The sequence below is a fragment of the Ipomoea nil genome, unplaced genomic scaffold (genome assembly GCF_001879475.1).
Source record: "Ipomoea nil cultivar Tokyo-kokei standard unplaced genomic scaffold, Asagao_1.1 scaffold1361, whole genome shotgun sequence".
In the NCBI taxonomy this organism is placed as follows: domain Eukaryota; kingdom Viridiplantae; phylum Streptophyta; class Magnoliopsida; order Solanales; family Convolvulaceae; genus Ipomoea; species Ipomoea nil.
This window is the reverse complement of record NW_017617789.1, coordinates 53,645-66,931: the sequence shown is the minus strand read 5'-3', so window position 1 is coordinate 66,931 and position 13,287 is coordinate 53,645. Positions and strand designations below refer to the sequence as shown.

General features: G+C 35.6%; 2 protein-coding genes across 2 annotated transcripts; both read right to left on the bottom strand.

Annotated features, from left to right (window-relative positions):
• Positions 1–1,373: 1,373 nt before the first annotated feature.
• On the bottom strand, positions 1,374–5,239 carry LOC109185765 (germin-like protein subfamily 1 member 17). The gene is made up of 3 exons (XM_019335716.1): positions 5,005–5,239; positions 2,020–2,097; positions 1,374–1,924 (listed from the first exon to the last, which is right to left on the bottom strand). The coding sequence occupies exons 1-3, from the start codon at positions 5,237–5,239 to the stop codon at positions 1,374–1,376; spliced, it is 864 nt and encodes a 287-aa protein (XP_019191261.1).
• Positions 5,240–9,191: 3,952 nt separating this feature from the next.
• LOC109185764 (germin-like protein subfamily 1 member 17) lies at positions 9,192–9,961 on the bottom strand. Its single transcript, XM_019335715.1, has 2 exons — positions 9,838–9,961; positions 9,192–9,742 (listed from the first exon to the last, which is right to left on the bottom strand). Exons 1-2 carry the CDS (start codon positions 9,959–9,961, stop codon positions 9,192–9,194), a joined length of 675 nt encoding a protein of 224 aa, XP_019191260.1.
• Positions 9,962–13,287: the final 3,326 nt, after the last annotated feature.

The following is a 13,287-nucleotide window of genomic DNA, read 5'->3' as shown; positions in this document are numbered from 1 at the left end:
AAAAATTCCGTTTCCCGTTTCTGTCGATACATAATACACAAACTCTTAACATAATACACAAATTCTTAACATAATACACATAAATTCTTAACATAATACACATAAACTCTTAATACAATGCACATAAACTCTTAACATAATACACATAAACAAACAAACAAACAAAAAAACAAAAAAGAACTGTCACGGGATTGGACGAATGGACGGACGGAACGGTGTTTGTCGTATCAACTCCCCACCAACTTATAGAAACGTCGTCGTTTTGGGCCAGAGCACACAATGCATTGTGCGCCCTGATCCACAATATAATTTATCACTACCAATCATTATTACATGGACCATGATCCACATAGCTGTGTGAATCATAACAAAAAAAGTACATTTTTAATATATTAAAAGTACATTATTTGCGTATATAAAGTATATTTTTTGAAAGTAAATTATTTGCGTAGAATCATGTATTCGCCTCCTCTGCCAACTAAACTATCTGCTTCTCTATCATTCACCCAACCTCGAGTCTGTATTATCCGCATAGTGTTTCATCGTTTATATTTATTTGCTTCAAAATTGGAATTTTCTTGGGGATAAGTCGAATAGTTGTTGTAAAATGTGGCAAATTATGCTCTGCACCGTGTGCACGCGCAGACGGATGCAAAAATGACGTCGTTTACTCGTTTTGACTAAAAATGCACGTTCACTTAAAAAAAATTAGTTTCGATTCCCGGCAACAGCATTATGTTGTGCATAATTTGAACTATATATCCAAAATGAATGAACTAAAAATCCAGAATGAATGAACTAAAAATCCATAATGAATGAAAAAAAAAATCAGTTTCGATTTCCGTCTAAATATGCAGAATCAATGAACTAAACATCCAGAATCAATAAACTAAAAATCCAAAATGAATGAACAACATAATGCTATTGAGGGGAATCGAAACTATTTTTTTTTTTAAGTGGGACGCACGTTTTTAGTTAAAACGACGTCGTTGGTGCACACTGATGCACGGCATAACGATTGGTAAAATGTGGGGATTCTTGCAGGCTTTGGTTATGTCGTCGAGGGGGATTGGAAGCGTTTAGGTGACTTCCGCCGTTCTAACCACAATCATTGCCGTCTGGAACGAGGGTGGTGGTCATGGTTACCAATCATCGTATCCATCTTAAAAGATTAGAATTTCAATGATGTTAGTGCATTAAATCTTTGAATTTGAACCAATATTCATTTGTATTTTATGGATTAATAACTTTAAAAAAACTGTGATTATCACATGAGATAGGATTGCCATACCATAATATTTATAATAACACTATAAAAGAGAAACAATCTTTAATTATTGCACATTCCATTTTACATTAAAATGCCATTTTTCCTAAGAGAATTGTGCTCTAATTTGCTTTATCACTTTCTCATCCACACGAAAAGATTTGGCTAATACATCATCTAAGATGGGCGGGTCAGATCTAAAAAGCTGATCCGATACAAAATTAAACCCAGGACTTTGGCTATTGAAAACTGCATAAGTACTTCCATTCCCAGCTCCAATGTTAGCCCCAAAGTGAATAAGACCTTGAGGGGTAACAAAAACATCTCCAACGTTGTACGTTTTTGCATAGACTCGATTCTTTGTCGGATCGCTTGGATCAGCCGTTACAAATCCAAAGTAGAAAGTACCTTCCAAGACAATGGCAAGCTCAGTTGCTCGAGGGTGAATGTGGGGTGGAACAACAGTACCAACCACATAGTCATTGCGAACCAAAGTGAGACCAAGTGTGTTTAATGCAGGTAAATTGTTAATACTAGCCGAACTAAATGTTGAGCCGGGGAATGCTGCCGGTAATGTGGAAGCATTAAGACCTGTTGTGAAGAAATCTTCTGGAGTTACAAGTTTTGGGTCTTTGCAAACTCTTCCATTAACAAAAACTGTACAAAAATTAATCACAAATGTTAGTTGCATATACATATATAGTGAGTATGAAGAAGAAAACATCAGAAAATTATGTATGAGATGTATGTACCAGTGGTTTTGGGGTCATTTGCCGCAACACAGAAGTCTTGAAGAGGGCTTGGATCATAGGCATTAGCAAATGATGAAACTAAAGCAATAATAATGGCTAAGGTTAATGTTGTGTTAATCGCCATTGTTGTTGTTTGTGTGACTGCAATCGCTCTAGTATAGAGTATATATAGTTCCTTGAAAAATACCAATCGTATTTTATTCAGTTCTCTTTTTGTATATTATGGAAAGATATATATAAATTTGCTAATAATCTCCATTTCAAATTGAGTCAAAAGGATTTGTTTTTCTTATTAAAATCTCTCTCTCTCTTTATATATATATATATATATATATATATATATATATATATATATATATATTCCCTCAAGGAGAGCCACAGAGGTGTCATCTGAGCCCAAACCAATCATTTTTTCTTAATCACTCATTTAAATATCATGGAAAAATATCTACAAATTTGGTGAGAATTTCCATTTCCCCATTAAGTTAATTATTGAGAAAATAATACGTTTAAATATCTACAAATCTGCCACTTTGGTATTATACCAACATATCCTAAAAATATCAATTTCCCTTAATTATTTTTTTGTAATAATAATAATAATAATAATAATAATAATAATAATAATAATAATAATAATAATAATAATAATAATAAAGATATTTACATTTTCTTTTCGAAAGTAACTAACATAAATGTTTAACAAAATATAAAGAAGGTTCTACGTATTTTCGCTTAACGAATACTGTGATATATATTCTATATGAATACATAACGTATTTACATTGAACATTTTTTTAGAACAAATTTAAAGTGCACAAAAAAGGGAATAGTCAAATTTGCTCCCTAAGTCAATGCAATTGGGGCTCTAAGTAAAAAAAAAAAATTCATTCAAATTCACTAAATTGATAAAATTGTTTAATTAAGTATAAATTTACTTGTTCAACAAGTTAAATCTTTGCAGTGTTGACATGTGCCTTTTTTTATTTTATTTTTAAATAATTTATTTATTTATTTCTTAAAATTTTTAAAATATTATTAAAAAAAAATGTTACCAGCTCTCCGCGAGGACAGCCGCGACTATATTTTTTTAAAATAATTTTATAAAAATTATTATTCTGTATTATTATTATTATTATTATTATTATAAAATCTAAAATTTAAATAAATCTAAGATTTTAATATACAGTACTAATATTAAACATCTATTTTTGACATAACGTATATAATATAGTGCCGAACAATATCAAATCATTTCATGATCATTACTCATTTGGTAACAATATTTCTTCATTTTTGGCTAATTAAACAAATTGCATAAATAATTAAATATTCCCTAAATTATATTACTCACACTGACATAATTCTATATTTGAAAATTTTATAGAGGGACAAATTAAAATTAATAATAAAAATTATATCATGGCATCACTACAGGTTTTCAATTAAGTAATCTTTGAAAGATACATTGAACATATGATATTATTACCTACAGAAATTTAGTATGCAACTGAATTTGAATTACGGTAAATTTCAATTTCACAATTATCGTGTGAGCGCTTAGAGAAGAATAGCTAAAAAACTATAATAAAAATATAGTTTATGATCTTCATATATACAATGGACTATTTATATTAATTTACTAATACTTATAATAATTAACCTATCAAAACTTATACTAACTGTACATAATATAATTTCCTAATACTAATTTAGGCACAATATTAACTCTCCCATAGTGCAAAATGATTGAAGGCTCTGAGAAAATCAACATATTATTGCTTGGAGGAACAAAATTGATGATTGATAATGCATTGTTCTCTCTAAAATCTCACAGAAATTTTCTAAACTTTAAGGATATTCGAAATAACGAATATCATGTTAAGACTATTAAAAGAAGGGAATCAGGAATTCCTTCAAATTACAAAGGTAATATCAAAAAAGAAATATGCCATGAAAAAAATTCCATGCTCTTCCATTGGTTTATATTGCACAAAAAATAAGTGTCATTGAAGTCAATCTTATAGTAACGAAAGGTTTACTGATTTAAATGATTTTAAGATTTGACATGACTGATTGGGTTATGTAATGATGAGAAAAATAATTAAAAATACAAATAACTATACCTTGAAGGAACACAAAAATAATTTAATGATAAGTTGTACTAATTTAGTTTTTTTTTTTTTTTTTTTTTTTTTTTTTTTTTTTTTTGATGTACTAATTTAGTTTTTACTCCTCAAATAATATGAATTTGTACAATTAACAAAAATATTAAATTACTTTCAAAAAAAAAAACAAAAATATTAAATTAGTTATAAGAAAATACATGTATCTCAGTCATGTTGATGTTGGTGTCCCAGATCAGTGGTCCACCGCCCCAAAATTATTTCGAGGTAAAATCTTTATCTTTAGAAAGGTCGTTTGGTTCACGGAATGTCAGATTACCTTAGGGAATGTTAGATTGCTGGGAATATTAGATTACTGGAATGTTAGATTCCTGTGTTTGGTTAAAATTGGGGTATGCAATATAATCATGTTTGGTTTAGGGTTATCTTTTATACACACTATAATATCCTTAAGATAACCAAGGTTATCTTACATTACCTAAGATTTTGAAGGGAATCACATTCCCTTCAAAATCCTATGTGGAGGGAATATGACATTCCTTGGGAATGTCAGATTCCCTAAGATAATATGAACCAAACACCGGAATGTGAGCTTTGGAATGTCACAATCCCTTGGTTATGTTATATAACCTGAACCAAACGCCCCCTAAATAAGTTTATTGTATTTTTTATTTTTTGAAAGTAAAATGCTGCATATATTAATTAAGCAGTGGTGAAATAAAGTCAAGAGGCACGGACTCTCAAACCACAGAGTTAGCCTGTACAAAGGCCGCTGACGCTACCGAATGAGCTAAACAATTTGATGTTCAAGGAATAAAAGAAATAGAACATAAAACAAAAGAACGCATTAACTCCTTACATGCTGAAACAGCTAAACCATCATATGAACAAATCTCAGTCATTGAAGAAAAAAGCATCTGGCACAACCTCTCGCTCACGCAGTCAAGAAAGAGCCATGTTGTACGTGCGTTGCTCCAGGCACGGCTTGGAATATAATGCTGAGCTTGGACTCCCACAAAGCCATATATGTTACGCTGAAGCCATATAGAATGCATGACTGCCACCATTTTGGCCAAGTGCGAATCATCCGCCATATAGTCTCCAACCATCCACCAAAATCATCTTTCACCATACACTGCACCATCACACCCGAAATGTTCCACACACACTTAGTATAGTCACACAACAATAGAGTATGCATGATATTCTCATTATGAACAGGCGCGGTCCTGAGCAAGGGTGGACTGGACCTTTGCACAGGGTCCATGCTTGGAGGGGGCCCACTCGGCACCTACCATTTTAGAGTTAATTCCAACAATGGTTCCCCGAGTATGGTGATTTTCCATAATTCGTCCTTGACTTTTAATTTGGACAATTTAATCACCTGACTATTAAAATCTTTCCAATTGCGGTCCTTCCGTTAAATATTGGTTAATGGGACGTCAAAGCAAGGGGTAAAAGCGTCATTTCCCTCCTAAGGGTATATTTCATCTTCATCTTCATTCCCCCAATGTTGTATCAGGCATATATAAAACAGAGCACAAGTATATGAATAAAATAAATTTCGAGATTCCTGAGTGTTGCTTTTGGGTGTTCCCTTCGTTTCGATCATTTCTAGAGTGGCATTGCATATTGTTATGCTGATCTAATATACTCACAAAACAATGCAAACCAGTGAAGTGCTAATCTTCTATCAACTATAACTACTGCTTTGAAGAAATTTTCATTTGATTTTGTGGTATTGTAGTGCAGAGATGCAACAAACCTGACAATAGTTGGGATTTTGAGACTAGAAATTTTTTTCCAAGAGTCACAGTTCCCTTGGAAAGCTTTCAAAATTCCCAGAACATACATTACATCAGACTGAAAGATTGGCCCCTTACCAATTTTCCATTGTATGCCTTCCGCCAGATGCTCCTTATTAGGGGTCAGCATTACTAGATCTTAAGAATGTGTAATTCTGACTTCTCTCGAACGATCCTTTGGGAAATTGGCGGTCGGTTATCGACGAGCGCGCCGAAATTCGACACCAGAGCAGAGAGGAAAATGACAGGCCTCCGGCGCCGTACGCTTCGTCCCCGAGCTCGGGCACCCAAGTGTTGGCCCTCCTCGACCTTCAGCAAAGGTAGTAGCTTTACCCTCTAGTAGCGGACTCCGGCGTAACAACAGTCGACCAACCTGTTGTCGCTTGGTCTTCGGAAACTCTCCGGGGGTATGCTTGCCGATGAAGCGTGTGTATTCTCGACCGTTAAGGAAGTAGTGGTCGCCGCCATTAATGCAGAAGCTCGCATGGGTGCTTCCCTCATTCGTCTCTTCTTCCATGACTACTTCGTTGATGTACGCAAATTATTTTAATTTGTACCTTTACTGCATTGGGAAAGAAACGGACTGATATTAATGTATTTATCTTCTCCCAGAAGATATTATCTGCAAGGTTGTGATGTACCTTCACCGGAGAACAGACCGTCGGTGGTAATAATATACGCTGAGTAAGGCTGTAGGGGAAAGGACAATTTTAGCCCTCAAATAGACGCCAACTTAACCTTATATTAACGGAAGGACCTCAATTGGAAAGAATTTTATAGTCGGGTGGTTAAATTGTCCAAATTAAAAGTCGAGGATCAATTGTGAAAAATCATCATACTCGAGGGACTATTACTGGAATTAACTCTACCATTTTATATATAGTATATATGGTTTACATAATAATATACATTTGTTTTACACAAAGGCGAGGTTGTGTGGTTGGTAAATACCTAAACTACAAAACAAATGTGAGGTTGTGTGGTTGGTAAATACCTAAACTACATCCTAAAGGACTTGGGTTTATTCCTTTTGACTCTATCATATTAGTCAACAACTTTTATTTTCATGCTTTCTATTTAAATTATTTTGAGTTAATTTCATTTTTGGTCGTAAATTTATAGGCGATAGTTCACTTTTAGTCTTTTTTTTTTTTAGAACATCCTTTTTTGGACTAAGTATTATTATAACATGATCAATTTTGGCCCTCTAAAAAAATAGTTGAAATTTCATTAAATATAAGGGCATTTCGCTCTTCAATTATGATTTTTTTTTTCAAAAAATAAACATAAACATATAAAATATAACGGGTCAACACACTTTGTATTAAAAAGATCAAAATGTCCTTCAATTTAATGAAATTTCAACGATTTCCCCGGGAATGTGTGTTATGAGGTTGTCTAGTACCGGTAGAAATTCTATCTCTGAAAATTTCCTATTGCAATGCAAATTGGAAAATTTTTCTATTCTTTTCCCAGGGGATAAGGAGTATATTGTAGCGTCTGTACAACTTTCCTATGAGATTCCGAGGTTTGCTACATCGCTCTAGAGCTTTCTTGCACTTGTACATAGCATTTCGCAGTTTGTAGAATAGTCTAGAAGCATGTACATATCAACTAGATGTTGTAGAGATGCTTAGAACATTCTAGAACATTAGAGAATTCACAAGATTTTGTATAGAAATTTTGGGAGGATTCTAATGAATAAATAACTAGCCGTAGGATTAAGTAGATATCCACCATCTATTAAGGAGATAGAATGGGTACTATAAATACCTTCAAGGACTTCATTTGTAACCATTCAAGAGTTCAAGCAATCCAAATTCCTTACATAGCTTTCAAGTTCCTTACATAGGTGTCGTGATTTTGAGTGTTAAAAGAGAGAAAACAGTGTGTATGCTAGAAAAATGGTTGAACGATTCATTAGGAAGTAAGTATTGGTAACCAAAATCCAGATAGATAATCCAACCTTAATCCCAATTTAGCACACAAAATATACTTCTATACTTTTTTCAACATCCAACTGCTTGCATCTCATTAATACTCAGATTAGGACTTCCATCATATCAACATTTATATCAAATTAAAATTCATCATTTATTGAGGGTCTTAGAGCCTCTAATAGTTTCTACTTTCTATTCATGTCACAATGTGTTGTCCAAAAAGGTGAATACAGTAATTCAAGTCATAATTGCATCCAATGCGTATTAATTGGCTATGTCCATCCGTCATAATAGAATTTCATAAAGGCTTTATCTAGGCATCCACTGTAAGTGGAAATCTTATGACCTCTACGACATGTTCTACCTGGATCATCCTACCAGCAGGCAGAGGCGGACCCACAGTGGGGCAGTGGGGTCAGCTGCCCCCACTCACCCCACCCCCACCTCTTATATAACCCTTGTATGTATATGTGTATATATAGTAGAAGTTTTAGTATAAGTATTAAAAAATAGAGAAATAATAATAGAATGTGACTTAGCCTAGGTGGCAGAGTGCATGGGTGGCTTAAAGGTAGGCCAGGGTTCAAATCTGTGGTTGAGCGTGTGGTTTGTTTTCAATTTTTTTGACATTTTATTTCACATTTTCACCATTAACACTATCTTTTCACATTATTTCACATTTTCAATATTATTAATAGTGCATATTGCTTCAACACAATAATATAATCTTCATTGATATTAATAATGAGATGAGATGTGTAATTTATAGTGGATCTTTTATTCAAATTATTTTATCAAATTGAGTATATTCATATTTTGTTAGTGAATGAACAACATAATGCTATTGAGGGGAATCGAAACTATTTTTTTTTTTAAGTGGGACGCACGTTTTTAGTTAAAACGACGTCGTTGGTGCACACTGATGCACGGCATAACGATTGGTAAAATGTGGGGATTCTTGCAGGCTTTGGTTATGTCGTCGAGGGGGATTGGAAGCGTTTAGGTTTTGCACAGACTTCCACCGTTCTAACCACAATCATTGCCGTCTGGAACGAGGGTGGCGGTCATGGTTACCAATCATCGTATCCATCTTAAAAGATTAGAATTTCAATGATGTTAGTGCATTAAATCTTTGAATTTGAACCAATATTCATTTGTATTTTATGGATTGATAACTTTAAAAAAACTGTGATTATCACATGAGATAGGATTGCCATACCATAATATTTATAATAACACTATAAAAGAGAAACAATCTTTAATTATTGCACATTCCATTTTACATTAAAATGCCATTTTTCCTAAGAGAATTGTGCTCTAATTTGCTTTATCACTTTCTCATCCACACGAAAAGATTTGGCTAATACATCATCTAAGATGGGCGGGTCAGATCTAAAAAGCTGATCCGATACAAAATTAAACCCAGGACTTTGGCTATTGAAAACTGCATAAGTACTTCCATTCCCAGCTCCAATGTTAGCCCCAAAGTGAATAAGACCTTGAGGGGTAACAAAAACATCTCCAACGTTGTACGTTTTTGCATAGACTCGATTCTTTGTCGGATCGCTTGGATCAGCCGTTACAAATCCAAAGTAGAAAGTACCTTTCAAGACAATGGCAAGCTCAGTTGCTCGAGGGTGAATGTGGGGTGGAACAACAGTACCAACCACATAGTCATTGCGAACCAAAGTGAGACCAAGTGTGTTTAATGCAGGTAAATTGTTAATACTAGCCGAACTAAATGTTGAGCCGGGGAATGCTGCCGGTAATGTGGAAGCATTAAGACCTGTTGTGAAGAAATCTTCTGGAGTTACAAGTTTTGGGTCTTTGCAAACTCTTCCATTAACAAAAACTGTACAAAAATTAATCACAAATGTTAGTTGCATATACATATATAGTGAGTATGAAGAAGAAAACATCAGAAAATTATGTATGAGATGTATGTACCAGTGGTTTTGGGGTCATTTGCCGCAACACAGAAGTCTTGAAGAGGGCTTGGATCATAGGCATTAGCAAATGATGAAACTAAAGCAATAATAATGGCTAAGGTTAATGTTGTGTTAATCGCCATTGTTGTTGTTTGTGTGACTGCAATCGCTCTAGTATAGAGTATATATAGTTCCTTGAAAAATACCAATCATATTTAATTCAGTTCTCTTTTTGTATATTATGGAAAGATATATATAAATTTGCTAATAATCTCCATTTCAAATTGAGTCAATTATTTTTAGTAAAAAAGGATTTGTTTTTCTTATTAAAATCTCTCAATCTCTCTCTCTCTCTCTCTCTCTCTCTATATATATATATATATATATATATATATATATATATATATATATATATATATATCAATCATTATACCGTGCACCATGGCGCACATAGCAATGTGTACCCCTGCCTCCCAAAGGGCGTCGCACATAACAATATACATACATTTCGTAACGGTCTGATCATATTTGTTTTTGAATATGGAGTATTTGTAGCTTAAAGAGTAAATACCTCACCATTAGGGTTTGATAATATGACCTTCCCTCAAGGAGAGCCACCGAGGTGTCATCTGAGCCCAAACCAATTATTTTTTCTTAATCACTCATTTAAATATCATGGAAAAATATCTACAAATTTGGTGAGAATTTCCATTTCCCATTAAGTAATTATTGAGAAAATAATACGTTTAATCAATTAGTTATGACCGTTGTGTAAATTTATTCTCTCGCACAGTCGCACATATGCGATGCAGATTTAGTAATTCGATTGTTATTAAAGTGACAGACTTAACCTTTGAGAGATCAAATCTGCCACTTTTGGTATTATACCAACATATCCTAAAAATATCAATTTCCCTTAATTATTGTTTTTTAGTAATAATAATAATAATAATAATAATAATAATAATAATAATAATAATAATAATAATAATAATAAAAAAGATATTTACATTTTCTTTCTGAAAGTAACTAACATAAATGTTTAATAAAATATAAAGAAGGTTCTACGTATTTTCGCTTAACGAATACTGTGATATATATTCTATATGAATACCTAAAGGGAAATTCTATTTGCACCACCCATTTTGCTATTTACACCCCCTATTTAATAGGTGTAATAGCTTTATAGGTGGTACAAAATAACGTATTTACATTGAACATTTTTTTTAGAACAAATTTAAAGTGCACAAAATAGGGAAGAGTCAAATTGGCTCCCTAAGTCAACGCAATTGGGGCTCTAAGTAAAAAAAATTTCATTCAAATTCACTAAATTGATAAAATTGTTTAATTAAGTCTAAATTTACTTGTTCAACAGGTTAAATCTTTGCAGTGTTGACACGTGCCTTTTTTATTTTATTTTATTTTTAAATTATTTATTTATTTATTAAAATTTTAAAAATATTATTAAAATAAAATGTTACCGGCTCTCCGCGAGGACAGCCACGGCTGTATTTTTAAAAAATAATTTATAAAAATTATTACTCCGTATTATTATTATTATTATTATTATTATTATTATTATTATTATTATTATTATTATTATTATTATACAATAATATAAAATCTAAAATTTAAATAAATCTAAGATCTTAATATATAGTACTAATATTGAACATCTGTAACCCATCAGGGTAGCTCAAGTGGCAAATGAGCTCTCTTTGTGGGGGAGAATTCTGAGATAACTTGTGTTTGACTCCTATAAGTGACGATTCCCTTTGGGCCAGCTTCTGTGCCTCCCATAACTTGGGTTCACACTGTGTGGTTAACACCAACAAAAAAATATTGAACATCTGTTTTTGCACATCACTATAGAATATAGTAGTCTAAAAACATAATAAGTGTACATTATGCAATAAGAGCTGTACTTTACAATATTTTGAACAAACATACCCCTACCGTTATAACTTCGCGATCCGTTATCTTTTCCAACATTGTTACTGACAGGATAATAGGCTGGCACCCGACCCGGATCACAAATGGGCATGGACTCTTGACTCAGCGTCACATGGGAACCCAACGAATAGAAACTCCAACAGTCAGGAATCCCAACAGGTGCCACCTTTACTGACATTGAAGACAGCATTGAAGCCCCCATTGATGAGAGAGACTTAAAGACCAGGCTCCTCATTTATGTCCGTGTTGTTACCGTTAGGACTCTAAGTATAAATAGGGATCTCCTCAGCTAGCAAAGACACACTGTACTTTCTATACTAAGAACTAGAGCAATACCACTATTGTCTCTCTGACACATCGCTATTAGATTATCGTTATTATTATTTACCGGTAACGTTATTACCGTCATTGGTGCTTTCATTGAGAGCCTGAATCCAATACTCAAGCAGGCTACAACACAACTCCCTTTATCTTTCAACAACAAGCTTGAAAGAATGGCGTCCCGCAGCTCCCACGGTTCTCGCAACGTGAACAATGGAAACGCCTCAGGTGACCTCCGTGACCTACTCACCAACAATCGTGGAGGGGACCTCCGAGAACATCTCAACAATGGGAGGCCCGGGGACCTTCGAGACCAACTCAACAACGGAGGTGACCTCCGAGACCAACTCAACAATGGAGGTGACCTCCGAGATCAGCCCAACAATGGAGGGGCGAACCAAGTCGTGAACCTCCAAGCGACCATTCAGCAGGCAGTGGCGGCGGCACTGAACCAAGTGGCGATGGGACTGCAAGGCCAAGCGCCCCCGCCTCAGGAAATAGAGGTGGAATCCCCGCGGAGGGTGGACGCCCAGGACGCAGCACGTGCCGCGAGGGACGCAGGGCGTCGCGCTAGGAGCGGACCGGCCGGACGGCAACCTAGGCCCTCCCGCTCTGCCTTGGAACGGTTGGGACACGGGGCTCCCGCTCGGCAAAGGTCGGAGTCGCGTGCCGGGGGGTCCTCCGCTAGAGGCCCTCGCCGACACGAGGAAAGGGAAGCTGAGAGATCGCCCGTAGAAAGGATGGGCGAGTCTCGTGTGCCGGCCCCGCGCCGACACGATGACGAGTCGGCTCTGCGTCGACACTCGGATGAGCGACGCTTCGACGAACCGGCCCCTCGTCGGCACTCGGCGGAGCGACGCGATGAGCCGGCTCCGCGTCGGCACTCGGCGGAGCGACGCGATGAGCCGGCTCCGCGTCGGCACTCAGCAGGCGAACGACGCGTTAATGAGCAGGTTCCACACCGACACTTGGATGGACGAAACGTCGAGGAACCAGCCCCACGACACAGGGAGGAGCGGCAGCCGGCTCCGCGCCGACACCTTGACGAGCCAGCCCTGGTCGAAAGGCTGCAGAGAAGGATCAAGGAGTTAGCAAGAAGGGTGGAGGCACGGGAACAGTCGCCGGAACCTAAGGTACGGATGGCAGCACCGTTCTCCCCAAGCATCATGGACGTACCCCTGCCGAGGGACTTCAG